This window comes from Balaenoptera musculus, chromosome X (assembly GCF_009873245.2).
Source record: "Balaenoptera musculus isolate JJ_BM4_2016_0621 chromosome X, mBalMus1.pri.v3, whole genome shotgun sequence".
Classification (NCBI taxonomy): Eukaryota; Metazoa; Chordata; class Mammalia; order Artiodactyla; family Balaenopteridae; genus Balaenoptera; species Balaenoptera musculus.
In genome coordinates this window covers 96,903,741-96,930,197 of record NC_045806.1, presented here as the reverse complement: position 1 = coordinate 96,930,197, position 26,457 = coordinate 96,903,741, and the positions used below count along the sequence as shown (strand labels likewise).

Here is a 26,457-nt window from a genome sequence, read left to right as displayed (position 1 = left end):
AAAGGTCTTGAAGTCCCCCCAGTGGGGTAACATTGGGCTTTTGTTGCTCTGCATGTTACACAAAATGCTAGGTACAAGTCTATAAATATCACTTTGAAAAGCAGGAAAAATAATAGCAAATTGCTAATGAATGCTTGGTAGTATGTAAATATAATGACACACTTTATATATTTTGGCAGTAGGATTGTCTTAGTCCGTTCTCGTGGTGCTGTAACAGAATACCATAGACTAGGTGGCTTATAAACAACAGAAATTTATTTTTCACAGTTCTGGGGGCTGGGAAGTTCAAGTTCAAAGTTCCAGCAGATTCGTGTCTGGAGAAGACTTGCTTCCTGGTTCATATAGATGGCTGGCTTCTAGCTGAGTCCTCACATGGCGTAAAGAGCAAGGGAGCTCTCTGGGATCTCTTTTTAAGGCCACTGATCCACCTCCCTAAGGCCCCACCTCCAAATACCATCACATTGGGGATTAGGTTTCAACATTATAGTTTTCAATGGGGAGGACACAGTCTACAGCAGGGATTGTTTGGGTCAGTCTGCATTGGCATGTAAATTTGACCAAAATTAGTTTGAGGGTAAGGGACCCAGAGCCAAATTGCCTGGATTTGAATCCTGACTCTCCCACTTACCAGCTCTGTGACTTTGAGCAGTTTACTTAATCTCTTTTAGACTTTTTCTTCATCTGTAAAATGGGCATCATGATAGTGTCTGTCTTCCTAAAATAGGTTGTTTTGAGGGTTAGTCAAGTTAATTCGTGTGAGGTGCTCGCAACATGGCCTGCCGCATAGTAAGCACTCAATAAATGTTAGTTGTCCTTATATTTAAATGTATGCACAGAGACAGGAATGTTGTATCAACTTTTAGCTGAGATAAAGGTGCTAGTAGACTGTTCTACCATAAACCCATAACAAAAGCGAATGGGTTAGGGTTACTACCTGTTTTTAAAGATATAATCCTATTCATTCTTTCATAAATTTGAACACAGCACATGCAAATTTATCCTTGAAGCCTTTCCCTAGAGGTGTAGAGGTATTGAATATAGTGAAATTATGCCAGAGAGCAAGGTTCTAGCAATTTCTAGCTCAGAAAAATGATTCTAGGTTTTGAGGGCTGGTGGTGTGTAGGACAATATCATAGGTAACAGCACAGGCTTTGCAGTCTGTTGTGCCTGGGCAAGTCGCTTAAGCAATTTTAACCTTTATTTTTACTTGTATAATGGAGATAATAGTCTTGTGGGGTTACTATGAGGATTAAGTGAGATAGTGCATGTACAGATTTTAGCCTGTTACAAAGTAAGCACTCATTAAATGATAGTTACTATTTAGTGAAAATTTATTTACTTTTGAGGTGATTTGTTCTTTTTCAACATAACATGTCAAGTTTCAGACATATTTCTCATAATGAGACTTTCTTATTCTTTTCAGTCGAAATCTTTTATCAACATTGCCAAAATACCTATTTGATCTTCCCCTTAAAGTTTTGGTCCTCAGTAATAATAAACTGGTATCCATTCCAGAAGAAATCGGGAAGTTAAAAGATTTAATGGAATTGGTGAGTAAAATAGTTGCATCGATTGTATATAATATGCATAATACATACCTTTATATTTCCGAAGATTAATTCCTTTATGGAACTTCACTGTGATTAAAAAAAAATAACTTGGTATATGCCTAAGTTCACTTTAGTGAAATTTTGAGATATCATTGCTTATGTCTGATTTTAGCTCACAGCTACAATAAAAGCCTGGTTGTTCCTCAGTCCTAGTGAGGTTAGAAGGCTTGCTTATAAGTCTTAAATGCTTTCAAACAAATAAGCATTTGTCTATCCATCTTGTGGACAGTAAAGGTCTTAGACCAGGAAGAGATAAGGTGTTTTTTTTTTTTTAAGGTTTTACAGGGCTTCTATGAAAGCGTCAGAGAGAGGAGAGTACAATGCCTACAAACAGTAGAATTAATAAAATGACCTTCCTCTCCTGTATCCTTGTGTGATTTTATGACACCAAGATAAATGGAACCAAGATAAATGGAAAGAGGCCATTTATATAATTGATTATAGAAATTGATATAATTGATTATAGAAATATAGGAATAATTTAAAGTAATTACTTTGAACGTACCATTGTAGGTATTAAAGGACATTGAACTCTGAGAGAAACATAATCAAATCTTCAAAGCACTGAGCTATTTTCACATTTTTCTGTTACTTCTACCTCATACAATATACCATGCTGTTTATTTTTATTTTCTGTTTTATCTTGAGTAATGCTTTCCCAATACATAGATTCTTTTAAAAAGTGTTCATAAATATGACTTTTTAATGTGTGGAGGGCCAGAAGTTTTCTTGAGGAATTTATGTACAGTTTTATAATGGGAAATTAATGTGCAAATAGAATGTAAGGAACAGAAATTTCAGGAATGTCTTTTTTTTTTTATTCATTAGAGAATACCTGCATGTGCAATTGTAATGCAAAGAAACTTCCTTGAACTTAGTCTTGTTATGTTGTAGAACCACAGAATTTTAATATTGTAAGAGATCTTATAAGTGATCAGATATAACCACTTCCTAATGCAGGAATCCCTGACACATCTAGTTGTATATTTTCAATGGTGGACAAATCTTCGCGTGTGTGTATCTGAGGCAGCCCTAATTCTCTTTTGCAGAACTTTGTTATCTTTCTTATTTTGAACTAAGATACATGCCCCTATGACTTTTATCCATTGGTCCTGGGACTGCCATGTGAAGAAGTATAGATAATGACAACTTTTCTTCCCTTCGGATATTTGTAATCTGTTGTATGTCTGCTCTTCATTTTACCAAACTCTAAGACCTGTTTTTCTGTAGCTTAAACATCTTTATTTTATTCCTTTTCATATTTTCTATATTTCTATTCTTTATTACTTTTTATTTTTAGCTATATCTGTACTGAAAATGCTCCCTTTTATTAAGGTCTCTTTTAATGTTACACTCACAAATGAACAGAAGATGCCAGATGTGATCTAACAAATTCATATTACAAGGGACCCATTACTTTCTTTGCCCTGCACACTGTTAATGTTTTTAAAGATTTTATATATATATTCTACTTTAAGATTCTGTGGCTCTGTAATTTCTTTTCCATTCAGTTTTTGGCCCTATGTTCTAAATTGTATTACATGAGATAGTTTTTGGGTAAATGAAATTTCAAAAATATTTAGGATTTTTAGATTTAGTGTAGTATTTTTATTTAAATAGAACGTGAAAAAATATTAACCATTATTTTAGTAGGCACTATAAAATTATTGTGCTTTATTTTTTTAACATCTTTATTGCAGTATAATTGATTTACAATGGTGTGTTAGTTTCTGCTGTATAAAAAAGTGAATCAGCAATACATATACATTTATTGCCATTTCTCCTCCCTCTTGCATCTCCATCCCACCCTCCCTATCCCACCCCTCTAGGTGGTCACAAAGCACGGAGCTGATCTCCCTGTGCTATACGGCTGATTCCCACTAGCTATCTGTTTTCCATTTGGTAGTGTATATATGTCCATGCCGCTCTCTCACTTCGTCCCAGCTTACCCTTCCCCCTCCCCATATCCTCAAGTCCATTCTCTAGTAGGTCTGTGTCTTTATTCCCGTCTTGCCACTAGGTTCTTCATGACCTTTTTTTTTTCCTTAGATTCCATATATATGTGTTAGCACACTGTATTTGTTTTTCTCTTTCTGACTTACTTCACTCTGTATGACAGACTCTAACTCCATCCACCTCATTACAAATACCTCCATTTCATTTCTTTTTATGCCTGAGTAATATTCCATTGTATATATGTGCCACATCTTCTTTATCCATTCATCCGATGATGGACACTTAGGTTGCTTCCATGTCCTGGCTATTGTAAATAGAGCTGCAATGAACATTGTGGTACATGACTCTTTTTGAATTCTGGTTTTCTCAGGGTATATGCCCAATTTATTGTGCTTTAAACTCTCAAAATTAGTTATGGTGGGTAGGTTGCATTAGGCTGGCTAATTGACAGTTTTAAATCACACAATGAATTTGTGGGTATTACCTGTCATTGGAATGTTTTCCCAGGACACTATTCCATAAGAGTGTGGTAGCCAGCTATAGTGAAGTTCTGTCATTAGATCTAGGAAATACTCTCAGGCCTTCAATCCCCAGCAGAGTATTTTGTAGAGTACCCATTGGTGAGTGGGTCAGTATCCTGTGCCTGGGTTTATTTCTTCTGGGAAGTGGCAGCTACCTATCAAATTTTTATGGATTTTTTTGTATGGAAATCTTCAGTATTAGGCACCTTCGGGAGGAAGCCATAGTATTTGCTTTAATGGGCATTTTCCCAAAATTTTATTATCCATCGTTTGGACAATAACCTATCTTCAACACAACAGCTAAGGTGATCCTGTCAAAACATAAGTCAGATTATGTCATACCTCTGTTTAAAAGTTTCTGGTACCTGCCCATGTCTCTGAGTAAAAGCCGAAGTCTTGCCCCTCCCTCCATCCTAGCCTTCCCCTTGTCCACTTCCCTCTAGCTACATGGGATTCCTTGCTGTTCTTAGTACATGTCACACATGCTTTGCTTAAGAGCCTTTACATTTATTGTTCCTTCTGTATGGAATATTCCTTTCTTATGTATTGGCATGGCTCATACTCTCACCTCTGATAATATTGCTCAAATATCAGCTTCTTCATGAAACAATCTAAATTGCTAATATCCCTCCCCACTATTACTAGTACTGCCATTTTCCTTTACCCTGCTCTGTTTTTTTCTTCCATAGCACTTATCACCTTCTAGCATATTGTATAATCTGCTCCCCTTGTTAGAATGCAAGTTCCATAAGGAGCTATGAAGGCAGGAATTTTTGTTTGTTTTATTCATTGATGTGTCCCCGGCACCTACAAGAGTGCCTAACAAATAGTTTGTATTTGATAAATATTTGTTGTTGAATGAAGATGCCTTAGATATAGTTTGAAAGAAGTATGTAGGATACATTTTTAAAATCATCTGTGGGTTAGATGATTAGATATTATTTAATATTCTTTATCTTCTTTTGAATTTACCCTCCTGCCTTTTTTACTTTTGATAAAACAATATATGTATGTGCCACTCCTCTCTCTCCAAACTAATGTCAGTTCCAGAAAGTTGGCAATTGGGGGCAGTTGCAGTACAACATGAATTTCATTTGCAGTGTGTCTGGAATGACTGCTGCCTGAGATCTTGTTGCAGATTTTTCTTCCCTTTTTTTTGATGTGATAGTAAGAAAGGGGAGGGAGAGGGACCACAGGTAAATAACTTAAGCTGTGCCTTTATCCTCTTATTATGGAAATGTGGTATTGTTTACCTTTAAATTGGGGTTTGCATTTTAACTTAACCCTGGGACATTTCTGATTAGATCTCCTAGAATGCCTTTTGGTTATGACATGAGCCACAAAATTTTGAGCTTATAATCCCTCATGTTTTGTATCCCTTTGAGAAATAGGTTTAGTTAAATCTATTCTGACCATGGTCTTTGGTTCTTCAGCTCACATCTGTAAATCCTTCACTTTCTCAGCTTCTGCCCAACCAAGTATCTCAAAACAACTACTATAATTGACAAATTATCACAATGATTGATAGTTGTCTTTCATTTTTACCTATGAATGAAGAGCACCTGGATCATCCTTACTTCTGTTTTTAGTTGGTAAGAGTGGTCTTTAGTTGAGATTTTCAAAAGGCTGACTTATGTAGTACTAAGTTGTAACCTTACATTTTTGCACAGAAAAATTTATGTTAACTGTGCTGGGTTGATTTCACGATGTAATATAAATGGAAATCTGCCTGATAATCAATGTTTAGAGAAATGACATTAGAGGTGACTTTTACTAGCTATTAGCCATGTGCTTTAATTTAAAAGTTGAAATACATCTCTATTTCTCTGTTAGTTTGTTATAATTTTATTTTCTTGTTTTCCTTAGGATATTAGCTGCAATGAGATTCAGGTTCTTCCCCAACAAATGGGAAAATTACAATCACTTAGAGAGCTAAATATAAGAAGAAATAATCTTCATGTATTGCCAGATGGTAAGATGCTCACTGTTCTTACTCATGTGAATAAGAGAGTACCTATGTAGAATTTAATTTAATTATTTTTTATTCCTGAACAGAATTAGGAGATCTTCCCTTAGTCAAGCTGGATTTCTCTTGTAATAAAGTGACCGAAATTCCAGTTTGTTACAGGAAGCTGCATCATTTACAAGTAATAATTTTGGATAACAATCCATTGCAGGTACCACCAGCGCAGGTTTGTAATTTTAAAAAATGATACTTGTTTCTTCTATTTTTATTAAGAATTATATCTGTTACCGGTAAATCAAAACGCATCAGAATTAAGAGTCAATTTGTTTTTGAGGTATTGTCTCAAAGAGTTTTTCTGAGAAGTGACTTTTTCACTTTGGCAGGATGTTTAGCGTACTCTCTAGAGAATAGGATTTGGATCACCCAGATATCAGCTTTCTGCTTGTGAACTGATCATTCTGGTTGTCTATGTTACTTTAAAAGGATAGACTATGGAGTGTCTACCTCTGTCCTACTCAGGTATATATCTACTTGAGATTTGTTGTGTGATTGTTTGGAATACAGTTTTAGCACTGATAGGTGGAATCATAACAGAAAGAAAAATATACAAGTGGAAAAGTTTTAATTCATACTTTTAGTTTGAGAATTAAATCCACGTGGAATCCACTAAAATGATAGCATAGGAATACATTAAGCTGTAAACCCACGAGGGCAAAGAATGAGACAGAAGAGGACAGCAGGGGAGAGATGGCAACAGAATTTTGGAAAATGGAAAATAAGTGAAATAGTGGTAACTAGGATCTCTACTTACACTGCACAAGAGTATCTGGCTGAGGAGGCATATGGTAGTGAAATGCCAGCCTGCACTCTATTTCTAAGCTACGTGCCCTGGCACTGGGTTTGTATACATCCAGAAGACAGGTTGCCTTTTTCTTCCTACAAAGGTGCATTCCACTCATTGCAAAGGAGGTGCCTTTTTAGGCTGGCTGGGGTCCTGATAGTAGCTGCCCTAGCAGGATGGGGAAAGCTGAAACTGTGTCTGCTGTGGGAGAAGGCAACAAGAAGCAAGTTGATTTTACTGTGTTAAACCTGGGAATGGCTTGAGTGTTTCTTTCGTGATTATTGAAGGAATCATGTAACTATAAATATAGGTATGAAAGACTGAAAACATGAAGGTCTGTAGAATATTTAAGGCTTTGATATCCAGTAAACTTTCTGAATGATTGGAGTGTTCTATAACATGTGATGTCTAATACCATAGCCACTTGCTATTGAGTACTTGAAATATGGCTAGTGCGACTAAGGAAACAAATTTTCAATTTAATTTCATTTTGATTAATTGAAATTTAAATAGGTTTACATGGCTAGTGGTTAACATCTTTGATACTACAGGTCTAAGTTTACACTCTGATTCTTGTCCTTAGCTCCACAGCTACATGACTTCCCCTTCCTTGCCTTAGCAGAAGCCTAGTGTTTACTCTGAGGAGTAGGTGGATTCTCTCAGATTCTCCTCCTCAGCTCAGCAGCCAAAGGAGTATCGTTCCTTGCCTCAATATAAGCCTGGAGTTTACTCTTTAGAGCAGCACTGTCTATTAGAACTTTCTGTGATGATGGAAATGTTCTAAACCTGCAGTGTGGTAGCCACAAGTGGCTAATGAGCACTTGAAAGTACATAGTGTGACTGAAGAATTGCATTTTTAGTTTTATTTAGATTAAATTTAAATTTAAATTTAAATAGCCACATGTGGCTAGTGACTGCTGTATTGGACAGCACAGCTATAGAGAGACTCAACCAGAGTCAGGGGCTCCAGGTACAGCTGTGGGTAGGGGTGAGACCCCATACTGGAAACAGTGAATGCTTACATACTGAATGCTGGGACTCTCCAGTAGATGTCTCTTGCTTGGCTCCCAGAATACTTGCAGCCTCTCTTATATATCTCAGGCAGAGTTGGTGGATTTCTCTCTTGGTAAACTGATTGCACTAGGAGAGAAGACCTATAGATATACTGATCATTGGCAGGCCCCTGAAGAAGTGTGCAGTCACTGTCTGAAATCTAGACAGTGAGGCTCACCGTTGATAAACTTCTCCCTCATACATAGAGCTTCCATTTGGCTTCTTATTGTTTCACTTTTGAAAATGAACAGACAGCAATGGATCACTAGATATTGCAGAAATAATTTCTAACATGAAAGACAGACCAAAAACACTGAAAGGCTTCCATTGAAACAAAATGGGTCACATTCATAGCGGTGGTAATCAGAATGACTTCTCAGCAGCAGCATGGGAAGCTAGAAGATGTTAGAATGATGCCTTGAAAGACTGAGGAAGTATTTCCAACTTTATAAAGTCAAACTATCAGTTAAATGTAAGATAGAAAAAAGTTTCAAACATGAAAGATCTCAGAAATTTTAGCTCTCCTGCACCCTTTACTAGGAAGCTAGCAGAGGGTATACTATATCAAAATGAGGGAGTAAATTGAGAAAGAATTCATGTCCAAGATAAACAGGTATGCATAGATCTAGAGAGCAACAAGTCAATTTGGAATAGGGGGGTTGTCTCCAAAAAGAAAATAGAAAAAGAAGAAAGAAGTTGATAGCTGACTTGATGTGTTTGTCAGTATGGAGTGATGTTTTACAGTTATGTCAGAGTCAGGAATGAATTAGTAATAGGCATACAGAAAATTATGCAAAGGAAAAAAATGGGACAAGTAGTCATTTTAGGAAAAACAAAAACTTACAGGAGAAAGGAAGTGTAATCTAACTAACCTATGTAGTTCATCTGTGAATATTTTCTTGGTCATAATATTGTACATACTGGATTTTGATTTAATGAAAAATTGTGACATAGTTATAATAATAGCAAAGATTTATATGGCACTTACCATGCTCCAGGCACTGTTGAAAATGCTTTACATCCATTAATTCATTTCTTATAGCAACCCCATAAAACAGGTACTGTCATTATACCTCATTTTATATGAGGAAACAGAGGCATAGATGTTTAGTGACTTGTCCAAGGTCACACGGCTAGCATATGGTGGAGCCTGGTTTCAGACCAAGGTAGTCTGACTCCAGAATCCATGGTCTAACCACTATGTTATGCTTCTGAAGAGGGAGGAAGTATGTTTATATGAGTTGGTAGGGATTGGGGATGGGAAGAAGGTGGTTTGATGATATATGATAGTGGTGGTGATCTCGTGGAGACAGCAGTGAGCGATGGCTTGAAGCGAGATCTTAATTCCCTGCCCAGGAATTGAACCTGGGTAGCCTGGATGAAAACCAGGAATCCTAGCCACTAGACCACCAGGGGCTAGAGGCTAGAAACAAAGTTTCCCTGGCTCTTGCCACGTTTGAAAGCAAGAATGTTTCAAGGAGGCAAAAACTGTAAAAACAGGTACAAAGTTTAGAGACACAGCACAAGTGGGAGAGCACACAGAGAAACTGTTAAGACAGAAGCAAGGCTGAGATACACACCTGGAGAGAAAGGGTGTGGGCGTCCTCCCTAATGAGCAGGAGCGCACCAGAGAGGTGATTCAAGTCACTTATGTAGGGTAGTTCTTCTGGGTTTCCTCTGGCCAATCATCTCGCTTTGCCTGGCTCTGAGTCCATATTTGGTTTAACTCAGGGTCCTCTCCTGTGTGCGCATGCCTCTTTCAGCCAGATGGATTCCAATGCAAGGATTTCTGGGAAGTTGACCAAACATATTATGGTCTGGCGCCCCCTCCCTTCTCTGACCTCTGAGGAACCTTTCTGCGCATGTGTAGTTGGGGAGGTCTCCTTGACCTCAAGAATGAGAAATACATGGTCTCTTTATCTTTCATCCAAGCAGGACTCAGCTCCTCCTTGCTCCTGCCATTATCTTTATCTTGGAGTATCTGTCCACAGGGGACAGGTTCCAGCTGCTCAGCCTGGGGCCCATCTATCTCATGCCTCAGTGGTAGTGGTAACATAAGGAATCTAAGTCCTCATCTTCCTTAGTAAGACCTCAATAAATAAAATATATAATTGAAAAATTAAAAAATAGCATTAGACCCATGTTATTTATAAATATGAAGGTAAAAAGCAGAAACCAACTGAAAGAGTTGAATGTGGGGACTGGGTCTTAGAGATTGAAAGGGGTGGAATGGGGGATTAATTTTTTGTTATCAGTTTTGTAATTCACTTTGATTTTTAAAACTGTACATGAATTATTATGATATAAATTAAATTTACAAAAGAAAGTAATTTGCCATCATTTAATTTGGAAATAAGAGATAATTTTTAAAAATAGTTTGGACAGATAATAGGATACATTTTAATTGGTAATGTATTTATATTCTAATAGCTCAGATGTTTTAAATTTTCCTTTTAAATGAAGTTTTTCAGTGGTCAGGTCAGATCTGGTATCTATTAGATTTATCCTTTCTATGTGGAATGATAATTACATTTTACTGTACTTTTCTTACTGTTTTCTTTGTTCATTGTTTTTGTGTGTTGCTAGGTTATGTGTGCCCATAAAACAAAACATTTTTTATTCTAATTTTTGAGAAATATTTATTCGATAACACTTATGGTGACTGTAGTTAACCTTTGTAAAGCTGACTTACTGTTTCCCTACTGTGCATTGTCTATCTTTTTTATATAGAATATTTTCTTTCACATAGTATTTTTCCCTTCGTTATTCCTTTTCTTTATCACCAATGTAGATAACTTTTCATGATATTATCTTAGTTGAATTGACCATTTAAAGCTTTATTTTATTCTAACTGGCCTACCATCACACCTTTCAACAAATTCATTTTTCCTATATTTACATTCTTTTGATTAGCTTTTTTGTTCCAATGTTTAGCCCAAATGACTTAGTGATTCTGATGAGATTACTTTAAAGAATTACATGGATTATTATTGTTTTCTGTTCTCACCACTACAATGAATATATTTCTTTTCATTTTTTTCGAATAAAGGCAACTTTCATGAATTATAAATTTTATATTGTTTAGTGGTTTGTACATTGTGCTTTTAACAAAAAAACCCAGTGAAATACAGAAAAATTAACTTATTTTTTCTAATAAGAACAGAGACGGCAATAGAATTTTAGTTGGTATCAGTGTTGTCAGATTTTTTTCACCTCGTGTCAGAAGTACAAATTATTTAAATATGCAGAGTATCTCTCATGATTGTTATGTCTCTGAATAATTTGAGATTATTAAAATTTATCAATAAATTGGTAGATGACATTTATATTTGGACCTATATAATTAAATCTTTATTATTTATTGACAGATATGTTTAAAAGGTAAAGTACACATATTTAAATACTTAAATATCCAAGCATGTTGCAGAATGGATAAGAAACCAGATTCTCTGGATCTTCCATCATTGAGTAAAAGAATGCCCTCCCAACCTCTCACAGACAGGTAATGTAATATTCTGACAGTCTCATTTCATGATGATTGTGTCTTCTTTCTATATAAAAGATATTTATTAATCTCGAGTGTACTGAATATACTTAGACTGATTGGCCCAGTGTTAAATAATTGGCTGAAGTGAAATATCACCATCATAGAATGAACTTTTGGTATACTAGAATACATTCAGAATTTTCTCAAAAATTTATTATTAAAGCTTTTAGTAGTAAAATGTAAAAATTTGACATTATAGTACAGAAACACTAATTTCTCAGCACTTGACAACTGTTAATTTTCTCCTGTGATCACTGTTGTACGTTTCAAATAACAAGTAGACTTTGACTTTGAACTGAGGTTAGTGGAAGAGCAAGACATTTCGGGATACCTTTCACCTTCATATTCTTTATGTCTGGATCAAAGTTGAGTTATCATTGATGTTCTCTATGATATTGGTGTTTTTCTACTCATGAGATTTTGAAATGTTAGATTTGATATTTTGTTTTTAATTCATCCTTTGGAGATGTAGATTGGTCTGAACAATTTTATGAAAACATAATTCTGTCCAGTAGCATGGAAAATAATTTGGAGTTGGATGAGAGTATACTGTTGTTAACAGTGCAAGTTCTTGAATTCCCAAATAGGACTTTTTCTTGAATATTTTTGTTGCCTCAGTAGAATTAAATATCAGAACATTAAATTTAGTTCCGAAAGATTATTTTGTTTAATATTATAAATGATAGTAGACCAAACAATTCTATAAAAATTAGAATTAATTCATATACTAATCTCTATTAGTATGCTTTATATTTATTTAAAAATTACTTTAGTAACAGCATTCATTGTATTAGTCATTTATTTATTTTAAAAATATTAGCTGAATGCCTACCGGCAGGTTCAGAGTATGTTTTGTTGAATTATATACACATTGGCCTTGGCCCTCATGAAGCTCACATTCTAGTGGAGGATGTCAGTCAGTAAATAAAGCAAGAACTCACACACACACACACACACACACACACACACACACACATAATTTCAAATTGTGGTGACTGCTTTGAAAGAAAGGAACAGGTTTCAGGAGTGTGGTCAGGGAATGTCTCTTTGAGAAGGTGAGGTTTTAAGTCAAGACCTGGAAGGAGAAAAGCTAGCTGTGGCAAGAGTGAGGGGAAGAGCATTTCAGGCAGAAATAATGCCATGTGCAAAGGCGTTAAGTTAGGAAGAAACTTGGTGTGTTAAAAAAACTGAAGGGAGGCCAGCATTGTGGTACAAGTTGATTTTGGAGAGGTAGTCAGGGCTGAAGTCATGTGGGGGCTTTAGAGGCTGTGGTAAGGAGTTTGAATTTTATTTAAAGTACAGTGGGAAGTCATTGGACAGTTATAAACAGGAGAATAACATGATCTGAATTATGTTTAAAAAAAAACTATTTTGGCTCTTACAGAGAGAATACATTGGAAGTATACAAGAGTAGAAGTACAGGGACTAGTTAGGTTGTTGTGGTACTGTCAAGGGATCAAGGGGTCTTGAATAGGGTTATTGCAGTAGAGATTAAAAGGAGTGGACAGAATTGAGATATATTTTGGAGATGTTCTCTAGCAGTGCCATCCAATAGAAAGGCAGTGTGAGCCACGTAAGTAATTTTAAATTTTCTTGTAGCCCACTTAAAAAAAGTAATAAGCAGGTGAAATTAATTTTAATAATGTATGTTACTTAACCCAATATATCAAAATGTCATTTCAACATATAATTAAATGTAAAAAATTAGTAAGTTATTTCACATTCTTTTTCTTCCTTTTAAATCTTTGAAATCTAGTATGTATTTTACATTTATAGCATGTCTCAATTTGGACTAGTCACATTTCAGATGCTCAATAGCCATATATGACTGGTGGCTACTGTATTGGATAGTGCAGGTCAATAGAGTTTATTTATGAGTTGGCTTTTGGGTGTGCTTATCTCTCACTCACAGCTGGTACTGAATTACTTAGGAAGTTCTCGTACTTTGAGTTTCACACTCATGTTCTTGGCTATATGGTTCTTACTACTTTCCGTGCCTTGACTATTTTGTAAACTCTTTATTTTACATAGGCATTACAGTAGCTATACTTATCATCAGCTTTTGGAGTCATACATAATATGCCTGTGAAGCTCTTCTCCGACCCTTAATAACTATATGTCCTTGTGTCATGATATCTCTGGTTCTCAGCTTTCTTATATGTGAAAAGGGAAATAATCATATGGATGCTGTCAGGATTAAATGAAATAATGTATATAGAGTACTTAACACAATGTCTTACCCATAATAATTCCTCAACAAATAGCTTATTATTATCATTATCGTCTATTACGAATACACCAGTGTATTTTAGTATAGTACATGGATCTATTATTGTGCAGTGGAGTCAGATGGATTTCAGCTCTAATCATGGTTTAACCTCTCTCTTAATTCCTCTGTGGGCTGTGTAAGTTATTTAATCTCTCTGAGCCTGTTTCTTTATTTAAAATGTTAGCAGTACACACTTTATAAGCTTGTTGTGAGAATTAAATGTGTGCTTGGCAACTAGTTCAATGAATAATATTCAGTAAATGTCATAATTTTTCCCCTTGGGAAGTTAACTTTTATAAGCTGTATTATCTTCATTTGTAAAAAGAAATAATGCATAAATTGTATAATGTAAGGATTATAAATAAAATATGTGTACCTGGCATAGTATCTAACACAATGTAGACACTCAACAAATGCTAGCAGTTGTTGCCTCTTTTCATCCTTCAAGATTCATCTCAAATGCCACTTTCTTGGATGAGGCCTTTCCTAACCTTACTAAGGAGAATTAGTTAATCTCTCTTTTCTCACAGCACTTTATATTTACCTGTGTCATATTCTTCAAAACATATAAACATACTCCCTTCCCCTCTGGGCTGAGAGCCCTTTGAAGCCAAACATTTTAAAATTCATCTCATCTCAGGTGTTCAGCATAGTGCCTTGACACTTGGTAATTGCTTCCCTAAGTTTGTTGATATACTTTTGAAAAGTATAAAATCAGTATCTGGGGAGGAAGTATAGCATAGTGATTAAGATCAGGGACTTTAGTGTTAGATAATCTTGGGAACAAATTTAGACTGCCATTTGCAAGTTGCATGTCATTGGGCAATTTTTTCAACCCCTCTTGGCCTCACTTTCCTCTTCCGCAAAATGAGAAAGCACCAATAACCTGCTAGAGTTTTCACAAGGAATGTATAAGGTATTACCTGTAAAGCACCTAGCCCAATTCTTGGCACATAATCAGTGGTCAGTGTAGAGTGTATAGTAAATTTGCAAATTAAAGTGAAAAATATTTTGCAACCTGGGTGGTATACTGTAATTCAGAAATTTGCAAGGACAGCTCTATCCTCACACCAAAACAATTGCTTATTCAATGCTTCACAGACTTTTTTTGCCTTTTTTCTCTTTTCTTAATTACTAAATGGGCCTTATTTACAAAGCTAAAATATATTTTTAAAGATAATGAAGAAAAAACTATGAATTAAAGTTAAAAAACATTTCAGCATTCTGTGGTGAAATTGTCAAACTGATAAAAATAGGTCTTTATCAAGATGATTTTCTAGCAGGGCTGTCTGCTTTTCTGAATCTCTCAGGAGAAATAATAAGCTATTGTTAAGTTTTTACAACAGAGCACATGAAAGAAAAATATTACATGAGGGACATGAATAAAGTGTTTTGTATGATCTGATATTTTTCTCCTCATGTCTTTAAGGATCTTACATATCAAAAATGTGTAAGACTGTATTATCTAGGGAAATTTTACGTCAATTATGTATTATCTGTTTAAGAAGAAAACCCTAACTGCCCTTAGAATTTGTATTTCCATAGTATGGAAGATTTTTATCCAAATAAAAATCATGGCCCTGACTCTGGAATTGGAAGTGATAATGGAGAGAAACGATTGTCTACAACGGAAGTGAGTCTTCTCTATTGCTGAACTGTTTTATTTTAAAATTTTATTAGAGCTTTGAAATAGATAGACACTTGCACACACTTGATTTCTTTTGCTTAAAAATATGATCATCATTGCATTTTATGACTTCAAATGAAAAAAAGACAGGCACGTTTTAAAAAGCAGAACAGTAAACCTCATATTAATTTTTGGTTTGAAAACTGGAGATTTAAATCAGATGTTTCTATACTTAAAATGTGATATTAAAGCAACTTAATCCTTATCATATGTTTAAAACGCCTCATTTTTACTTTTTGCTTATTCTGTTCAGCCATCAGATGACGACACAATCAGCCTTCATTCTCAAGTCTCAGAATCAAATAGAGAGCAGACATCAAGAAATGACAGTCACTCAGTAGGAAGTAAACCTGACTCTCAGAAAGGTAATTCATATGGTGTCTGCTATTTTTATATCATGTACATAGCTCTTATTAAAAATGAATATTTTATTAAAAATGGCCTTTAAAAAATTATAGTATCTTTGGCCAACTCTTTTATTGGGAAAATATACTTTTTTCTAAGCACTGCAGTGTCAGAGAATACTGTTTACTATTCATGTTTTCTAATAAGTATTAATCTCCACTTAGACCAGGAGGTGTATGATTTTACTGACCCCAACACAGATGATGTAGCAGTTCCTGAACAAGGAGATGCACCTATTGGATCATTTGTTGCTTTCCTGAAGGTAAAGAAAACTTTGAACAAGTGTTAATAACATGTTCTCCTTAATCTCACAAAAGTGAACAATACAATTTAAAATGATAACTTTCTTTTATATAAGGGAAAAGAAAAAGGCCCTGAAAAGTCTCAGAAAAATGAAGAATTGGGAGATGAAAAAAGGTAAGCACACACTAGTTCTCAAATTGAAATGTTACTTACTAATACTTGAAATATTCTTTAGGTACTTCTACTTGAACGAATATTTTTTTTTGTTCATTTACCTGTTAAGCTCAGATAGTTAATTTGTGAATATTTCATCTGTCTACATTCCTCAATTAAACTGAAAATTATACTGAACATATAAGTTGAGTGTAGTATATACACTGTTTTCCCCTATAAGTGTAATTATAATATCACCTATTATTATTACTGAAGAATACTGTACCTTCCCGTACATTGCCTCATTTGAGCTATCTAACAACTCTTTAAAACAGATGGTATTGGCATAATTTGACCAGTTAGGATACTGAGGCTTAGAGTTTCAAATGTCTGGAACTCAGGTGTTCTGACTCTTGGTCTAATACACTTTCCGTTTCATCAGACTGGTTATGGTAATTTTAAGGGTATTTACTTCTCTATTTTATTAAAATAATTGTACTTTGGATCTTTTCTGTATCATTTATCTTATGAAATGATGGAATATGACCTACCACATTTTTCAGTCACTCCTTCAAGTTACTTCATAGCTGCAGGAAGGAAGGAGCATTTGTTGAATACCTACCATATACCAGGATCTGTGCTACGTGCTTTGCCATGTTTCTTACTTAATCTTCACTAAATCCTATAGGGTCGATATTGTCCACATTTTTACAGATGAGGAAGATGAAGCTCAGAGACTAAAGTTTCTTGTCTAGAACTACTTAGCTAGTGTCCACTAGAACCTCGGGTGTGAACCTAGCTCTCTCTCTGATCCCCAAGTTTTTCTCTTTTCTATGCATTGTGCTTCCCCCAAATGACCTCATTGGTAACTTTTTAACAGTCATTAATTAATCATCTCTGGTACCCCATAAGGAGATACAGTGCTTTGTCTTGTACTCTATACTTCATTCTTCTCTTACTTTCTCACCTTATCTCATGAGGACAGTTGCCTATACTTGAGAGTTTCCAGTGGCATGCAAGATATGGTAAAGATACAGAGTCTTAGGCTTGGTACCATTTTTTAAATGAAATACCTTTGGGGTAAAATTACTAGAGTTTGGAGGACAATTTTAAAATTTCTTTGTTCTTTTTGAATGATAAAACTATATAGTTTAATGAGTATTTTTGGCAAATTGCCAATCTGAATCTATTTTGCATTTCCACTACTTAAACATCTTACGTAGAGATTTTGAAAATCAAAATGAATAAACTGATAAGAGTAGAGTGGCTTGATAAAATGAGAGATTTTCATAACATTTTCTATCTCTAAAGATAGGCCAAATAGAGCTCTGTGGTCCTTATTACACTCAAGATGGAGAATATGCATTGTTAAACTACTATGGCCATTACACATTTCAGAAATTACAAAATGGTGGTGCAGTTTACCTTTTAGCCATTAATTATATTAATATAACCAGTATGCCACGTTTCCTATTGAGAGGATAGATATGTTTTTATATTCCTTAAATATTCTTTATTTCTTATTTTAACATTTTAAATACAAGGACATTATAGGATTTTAGCTTTCACATGCTATTAAAAATAAAAAATGGTTTCTACGTTTGGAAGCTGGCATAAAATATCATCTGCCTTACTTTTTGGATAACCATGTTTGTGTCACCTTTCAGACTTGGGAAAGAGCAATTACTTGCCGAGGAAGAAGATGATGGTTTGAAAGAAGTAACTGATTTGAGGAAAATAGCTGCTCAGTTATTGCAGCAAGAGCAGAAGAACAGGTATTTTTTTCAATAATGAGATTTAAGTGGGCAACTTTTATAATCATTAAATCTGAGTATTTAAAGATTATCAAATAAACAGTAAACAATAGGACCATCTTAAGATCTATTTCAAGGGACTAACTACTAAAAGACAATAGGAAATACTTAGGAGAGAAATATAAAGTTACATATACAATTAACAGAATATACTCATCTAGTCATTATATTTAATTATTGCTTTGGTATCTCTTTTTTATTCCTGGTGCTAAATAATAATAATTGTTGATATTCACCTTAGCTCACAGTAGCATTAGATATGTTATGAGCATTTTTTTCCAAGTACGTGTCACAAGTATATAGTGTGCTTTTTATCAGATTTTGAGTTACTTGGGATATGTGTAAACTCCTTAAAATTGAACTGAATTATATAATCGTTGATTAAATCAGTGTGACGATTTGAGAGTCACAGGTTCACTTTAGTCTGTTTGTACTGTACAAACTACTTTGTACTGACAGTTTGGTCAAGGAGCATTTCTCCCTCTGGCTGGGCTTCCTCCAAATGCGTGTTATTGGCAATGAGGAGGACATTGTGTTAATGAGTGTAAAATCAGTGCAAGTCCATTTTTAATACAGAAAAAGTTCTATGTGCTGCTGAGGTTCAGCTTTATTGCCATCTTCATGTACTGAGAGTACTGCATTTATAGTTTTGAAATAATAAAGCAGATCTGAGATTTTTTTGTTTTGAGAAAATTAAAAGAATAATTTTGGTGCACTTAACATGGATAACTACTAAGCATTTTACTTATTCAAAGCAATAAATGTTTATGGATCACATGACCATGTTTTGGGAAGCTTAAAAAAGTATACTGGCATTTCAAAGATGCTTTGAAAAATAATTACTATTAAAACTTATTCAATGACAGACGTGTGGTTTTAGGGGCCACTATTTTTTTAAAATAATCACTCAGTATCTTTTTTTGCACTGCTACTACATTTATAGAATTAAAAAACATACTAGAAAATATCACTCATCTTTATCCCTTCTATATCTAATGTATCCTCATTCTCAATTGACATTTTTCTTCTGCCATAACTTTCTGTCACCCTTTTCTGTGAATCTTATCTTCTAATCTTTTCCTATGATTCATTTTTAACTGGGCTTTTTAAAAATTGGCTACTTATGAGGTTGTGTGTGTTTTCCCCCTTCAGTATAATTAAAGTATTGATCTCCCCATTGGTTTAAGAGGTTTGATGAACCAAGCCACCACCTGCTCTGTGTAGCTTAAAAAATAGTTGAGTTTCTACCTCCTCTACCTGGCAGGTGAAAAAATTGCATTTATCATTATGGACAGAGAATACTGATTTTATAAGAACCCACAACAACACCCATTTCTCTCATTGTGTTAAGAATAGCATTTGAGTGCATAATTTTAGATTTTAACATTGCCATATATAACATTTCTATATTTTCAATTTTCTCCTATTGTTGTATTAGTTTTTCATCTATCCCTCTGACAAATTATTCTTTCTAGCACAGATACAACATCAAATGATGTTTCATAGGTCTTGTTTTTGTGATAGTTTTGTAATCAGTACAAAACAGCGCCTAGCACTGCCTTGTACATAGTAGGTACTCAGTAATACTGTTACTGGTTAATTAATTGCTTGAAAATGAGATCAACAAATTTAAAGCTAATAGGAACCATTAATTTAGTTAATTTGTTTTCTCTACATAATTTCTGTTATTTTTTGAGATTTATACAAAATTAATTCCTCTCTTTCTCTGAACTGTTTCTCTACTTCATCCTCCTTTTCAGATGTTAGTGCATACAAATATAAGAGCTTTATGGATTAAATATTAATATGGAGTGACATTAATGTTATAACTGTGTCTAATTTTTGAAGGCATTAAAATTTTATAATATTTGTTCATAAAGTAAGGAGTACATTTTACTTTTAAAATTTGTAATCTGTAGATAATTTAAATTAGATCCCAGAATTTTCTTATGCTGAACCTAGTGTTTTCTCCATTGAATGATTGCATCCTTCCTTCTAAAATATGTTGCTATTGCTTATATGTCTTAGATGTAGATAATAAACATTTTTTGTTTACTGTTAAAATACTAAAATTTGAGTGAGTCCAAAAAGTCAAGAGTAATCTTGTATAAGAATATATTCCTTAGAGGATTTGAGTTTTTATACCTTCTCTGGTTGTAGTTTTTCCCTTTCACACTGTATTGTTTTAGATTCCAACTTTATTAATGAAGAATCTGAAATGCTATTTAAAATTGCAAGTCAACCAGGAGTTGTAAAATTTCTTTTTAAGTTTTAACATAATCATTGTAATGTTTTTGTTTGTTTATTGTTAGTCTTGATTTAAAATAATTTATCTGGGGTAAGATTATCTTTGTATATCAGGAAGTACCACTTAAGACTCCTACTTTGACTGTATGCTTACTAGTTAACTGTTCTTTGGCTAGCTACTAGTCAAAGGTAAATGCAGTGTTAACTCTCAGCTAAAAGAAGCCATGCATGTACTTCAAAATTAGAGGCAATTTAAAAATTGCTTATGTTGAGTTTAGTAATGATTTTCTTAGAGCAGCTTTGCCACTTGTTTAGTTCGTACTGTTTTTTAAAATATCTGTGATTCTTAAAGAAGGTTTATACTAGTACCTGGTGGATGAAACTATCCTAGGAAAGTAACAAGAAGATATCATACAGAATTAATAATCAAAAAGGGTGGGGAAAATGATCACCAAATAAACCATCAAGTAGATAACTCATAAGTGTTCAAAGTCTGAAGCCTGGTTATTTAGAAGACTGCCCCTTCTTTGTCTGAGATGCATAGATTAAACTACTTTGTACTGAGAGTTTATTGTCAAATTTTTAAAAGCTAATCTTTATCCCCTTTGTCAAACTATTGGATTATTTCTACTTGTATTTGAGTGTATTGACGTCCCCCTGAATCAATGACTTTGTCTATATTAAAATAGCTATTCCACAAGTCATAATTTTATCTCCACAAATCATAATTTTATCTTCACTATAATTTGGGAAGCTAAATAAAAAACTATTGTCTTAAAAAATCATTATTTTAAAATAATGTTGCTCTGTAAATTACTTAGCCAACTCTTCAAATTTCCACCAACTCTACTTATGTATGTTAATATTAGAGAAGTGGCTACTGCTCTTCTTATACTGATTTTCTTATTACATGGCTGATTAAGTAGATGTTTAACTGGCTTCTTAAAATTTGTTTGATTATCATCCTAAAGAAAGGATTATAATACATGCAAGCAATGGATAGCTTCAGTTGACTGGTTCCCATTGCATGTTCATTCCTGCTAACTTATTCTATAGTATTTTCTATTACGTCTTCTTAGTTTTAATAATTATTTTATTTGCTTTTAGGTGTGTCCTGAGAATTTTTACTTACTGTGCAAACATGTGCTTCTGAGTACTATGTGATATAGCTAAATTTAAAAAAGTAATTATGAAAAGTTATATTGAAGTATAATTAATTAAGGATCATGGAAAGCAAAATCAGATTTTGAACAGTTTATTATTTTGGTTTAGAATTACAGAAATTATGTACATTACCTTTTCATGTGATTTTTTTTTCTGATCATGTGAACTCTAATTTGAGGAGCATCATGTTAATCTCTAGCTTGTTATAACTAATCAGGTAGTTCTCTCAACCCTTAAAATCTATCCATTCTTTCTTTTCTGCTTGCTTTACTAATGACTTCCCTATCCTCTCCCAAAACATCTTACTTCTTCCATCTTTTGGTTTGGTTGATGTACGTGAAATGTGAATACAGACGGAGGCCTTTATGTTATAGAGCATCATTCAGTGAAAAACTCTTCCAGAGGACCAGAGCAGCAGGACGTGCATCAAGGTATCTAGAGTTTGTGGACGCCTTAAGTATTAAGGGGCCAGGTTGATGCAGCTGAATTATATAGAATTATATAGTCTTTTACTTAAAACTCAGTACTGGTACCTGGATTGGGGAAGTGTCTTAATAATCTAGAATAGGTATTTAGATAAAACAGACATTTATTTTAACTTTGAGTATCACAGAATAAAATATTAAATATCAATTGTACACAAAATTTTTCATAGGAGAATTTTCAAGTACATAAAATATATTTTATAGGTAAGTAGATCTCAACTTTTTTTCTTTCTGCTCCAATATGACTTATACACATAAATAATCACAACACTAGTGAGTATGGTATGGGGAGAATTCAGAATTTACTGCAGTGAAGGGCACTGTAGTTTGACCTCCCCTTCCCAGGGAATAATTCTGACATTGCCCCCCAGGATACTTCACACTGCTATATCTCCTTTTCAAATTAAGATTTTTTTCTCTTTCAGTTTTATTGAGATACAGTTGACATACAGCATTGTATAAGTTTAAGGTGTTCAGTATAATGATTTGACTTACATACACCATGAATTGATTATCACAAGCAGTTTAGTGAACATCCATCATCTCATATAGATACAGAACTAAAGAAATAGAAAAAAAATTTTTCCTTGTGAAGAGAACTCTTAGGATTTACTTCCTTTTTTAAAAATCACTCTTTAATGATGTAATTTTTCCTCATAGTCTTAGATAATTTATTATCTAAATTTTTCTGCATTTGGGGATTCAGTACAATTTTAGTGCCTGCCCACACAAAGGTGTCAGTAATCTCGAAATTGTTTGGTACAGAGCTTCACTGCTTTGCTTGTGATAGTTGACCTTTGCCCCTCACTGAGACTTCTTCCTGGTGAGGCTGTACTAGATCTAAGCTAGTGAGGAAACTGGGGTAATGGAAATTGGTTTCTTTATGTTAACCATCTTTCTGGAATTACCCACTTATATTTATTTAATTATGTGTTTTAATAGTTAATATGTAGCTTTAATTTGGAATTTCTTTTCTCCTGTGTATTCTTTTGATAGTTGGCATCTGATGATATTATTTTGAATAAAAGGCAGATATTCTACTCCTTATAAAACTAAACTTAAAATTGAAAATTAAGATAACATTTATATCTATAGTAAATGGATAAATATTAAGAACTCTTAAATATGTTACTTATATTAAAGAAAGATAGTTAATAATTCATTACTTTTGACTTTGAGATGAACACTTAGAATTACATAAAATTATGGACAAATAGTTCTCTCATACAGTGGTTTATCATTCTTTATTTTTCTTTTTTTTTTTGGTTTTCTTCGAATACTGTTTCATTTGGTTATTAAAAGCTTAATAAACTTGTGGAGTTTTTTTTAAAGAATTGAACTTTAGCACTGGCTTTGCATTTTGAATTAAGTTTTATTATTTGGCATTTGGCAAAATGATTATTTATTACATCAACATGATCCTGTCATTTGCTATCCTGGGAAAACTAAATCAGTTATGATGGTACCTAAACAATCTGCATCTCTTTATCTTCTGTCTCAGCCAAAAGTTAGATATGCACAGGGAAATAGCATGGCTAGAAGATATCCAAGCCTTGAGAAAGGGTTTATAAGAGAAGATGCATGGAAGAGTTGGTGAACTTCATTCCTTCATAATAGCCAGTGTGCTTATGAGCATGTGATCTAAATAACATTTAAATATTGTTTTCTAGCAAAGATCTTCATGGACCAGATGCAGTTATTTATGGACATCTTTTATATCATGTATATACACTATTCTCTTTAATATACTATGGAATTAATGTGTTGATTTACTTCTAGGATTCTTAATCATTCAACTTCTGTCACAAGAAACAAGCCAAAACAAACTGTGGAATGCGAAAAGAGGTATAAAAATATCTTAGTTCTTATAGTTAATATTTTATAATGAAAGTTGATCCTTTAACAGTAATGTTCCTATATGTGGGCTTTAATTGAATAATTGATATCAATTTAATATAACTAGATAATTTAGAGAAGAAATGTGCTTTTTTTTTTTTTTAAGAAATGTGTTATACAGCACAGGTTTAATTGACTTTTGATGTAAACAAATCCAAAAATGCTGATTTGATCTTTTTGTACTCATACCTGCATTTTGTCTTGATGACAGATTCATTTATCCATTTAGCAAACGTATATCGTATTTCTGTTACTGTCAAGAATAATGTGTTTCTTCATCATTGATTGCGTTTATTCTCTATGTATTGTTCACTTTTTTATTTTTTTTAAATTAATTTTTATTGGAGTATGGCTGCTTTACACTGTTGTTTAACCTCCACTGCACAACAAAATGAATCAGCCATACACATACAGATATTCCCTACCTTTTGGACTTCCCATCCATTTAGGTTACCTCAGTGCATTAGGTAGAGTTCCCTGTGCTATACAGTATGTTCCCATCAGTTGTCTATTTTATACACAGTATCAATAATGTATATTTGTCAATCCCAGTCTCCCAATTCCTCCCACCCCACCCCTTTCCCCCTGGGTATCCATACATTTGTTCTCTACATCTGTGTCTCTATTTCTGCTTTGCAAATAAGCTCATCTATACCATATTTCTAGATTCCACATATATGCGTTGCTATACTATATTTGCTTTTCTCTTTCTAGCTTACTTCACTCTGTATGACACTCTCTAGGTCCATCTATGTGTCTACAAATGACCCAATTTTATTCCTTTTTATGGCTGAGTAATATTCCATTGTATATATGTACGACATCTTTATTCATTCATCTGTCGATGGGCATTTAAGTTGCATCCATGACCTGGCTATTGTAAATACTGTTTCAATGAACATTGGGGTGCATGTGTCTTTTTGAATTATGGTTTTCTCTGGGTATGCCCAGGAGTGGGATTGCTGGATCATATGGTAGTTCTATTTTTAGTCTTTTAAGGAACACCCATACTGTTCTCCATAGTGGCTGTAACAATTTACATTCCCACCAACAGTGCAAGAGGGTTCCCTTTTCTCCACACCCTCTCCAGCATTTACTGTTTGTAGATTTTTTGATCATGGCCATTCTGACTGGTGTGAAGTGATACCTCATTGTAGTTTTGATTTGCATTTCTCTAATGATTAGTGATGTTGAGCATCCTTTCATGTGTTTGTTGGCAATCTGTATATCTTCTTTGGAGAAATGTCTATTTAGGTCTTCTGCCCATTTTTGGATTGGGTTGTTTGTTTTTTTGATATTGAGCTGCATGAGCTGCTTGTATATTTTGGAGATTAATCCTTTGTCAGTTGCTTCATTTGCAAATATTTTCTCCCATTCTGAGGGTTGTCTTTTCATCTTGTTTATGGTTTCCTTTGCTGTGCAAAAGGTTTTAAGTTTCATTAGGTCCCATTTGTTTATTTTTGTTTTTATTTCCATTTCTCTAGGAGATGGGTCAAAAAGGATCTTGCTGTGCTGTGATTTATGTCATAGAGTGTTCTGCCTAGGTTTTCCTCTAAGAGTTTTATAGTGTCTGGCCTTACATTTAGGACTTTAATCCATTTTGAATTTATTTTTGTGTATGGTGTTAGGGAGTGTTCTAATTTCATTCTTTTACACGTAGCTGTCCAGTTTTCCCAGCACCACTTATTGAAGAGGCTGTCTTTTCTCCATTGTATATTCTTGCCTCCTTTATCAAAAATTAGGTGACCTATGTGCATGGGTTTATCTGTGGGCTTTCTATCCTGTTCCATTGATCTATATTTCCGTTTTTGTGCCAGTACCATACTGTCTTGATTACTGTAGCTTTGTAGTATAGTCTGAAGTCCGGGAGCCTGATTCCTGCAGCTCCGTTTTTCTTTCTCGATATTGCTTTGCCTGTTCGGGGTCTTTTGTGTTTCCATACAAATTGTGAAATTTTTTGTTCTAGTTTTGTGAAAAATGCCGTTGGTAGTTTGATAGGGATTGCATTGAATCTGTAGATTGATTTGGGTAGTATAGTCATTTTCACAATGTTGATTCTTCCAGTCCAAGAACATGGTATATCTCTCCACCTGTTTTTGTCATCTTTGATTTCTTTCTGTCTTATAGTTTTCTGCATACACGTCTTTTGTCTCCTTAGGTAGGTTTATTCCTAGGTATTGTATTCTTTTTGTTGCAGTGGTAAATGGGATTGTTTCCTTAATTTCTCTTTGTGTCCTTTGTTGTTAGTGTATAGGAATGCAAGAGATTTCTGTGTATTAATTTTGTATCCTGAAACTTTACCAAATTCATTGATTAACTCTAGTAGTTTTCTCGTGGCATCTTTAGGATTTTCTATGTATGGTATCATGTCATCTGCAGTGACAGTTTTACTTCTTCTTTTCCAATTTGGATTCCTTGTATTTCTTTTTCTCTGACTGCCGTGGCTAGGACTTCCAAAACTATGTTGAATAATAGTGGGAAGAGTGGACATCCTTGCCTTGTTCCTCATCTTAGAGGAAATGCTTTCAGTTTTTCACCATTGAGAATGATGTTTGCTGTGGGTTTGTCATATATGGCCTTTATTATGTTGAGGTAGGTTC

The 26,457-nt window shown here is 34.1% G+C and overlaps 1 protein-coding gene across 3 annotated transcripts in view; it reads left to right on the top strand.

Moving 5' to 3' along the window:
* The window catches only part of LRCH2 (leucine rich repeats and calponin homology domain containing 2), a 92,776-nt gene that overhangs the window by 34,720 nt on the left and 31,599 nt on the right, over positions 1-26,457 (top strand). For all 3 annotated transcript variants that reach the window (XM_036841147.1, XM_036841146.1, XM_036841148.1), the window contains exons 3-12: positions 1,424-1,550; positions 5,954-6,059; positions 6,143-6,279; positions 11,316-11,449; positions 15,309-15,396; positions 15,704-15,815; positions 16,020-16,117; positions 16,214-16,272; positions 17,919-18,026; positions 23,741-23,806. In XM_036841147.1, the coding sequence (XP_036697042.1) occupies positions 1,424-1,550; positions 5,954-6,059; positions 6,143-6,279; positions 11,316-11,449; positions 15,309-15,396; positions 15,704-15,815; positions 16,020-16,117; positions 16,214-16,272; positions 17,919-18,026; positions 23,741-23,806 (1,035 nt within the window). The remainder of the gene's footprint in view (positions 1-1,423; positions 1,551-5,953; positions 6,060-6,142; positions 6,280-11,315; positions 11,450-15,308; positions 15,397-15,703; positions 15,816-16,019; positions 16,118-16,213; positions 16,273-17,918; positions 18,027-23,740; positions 23,807-26,457) is intronic.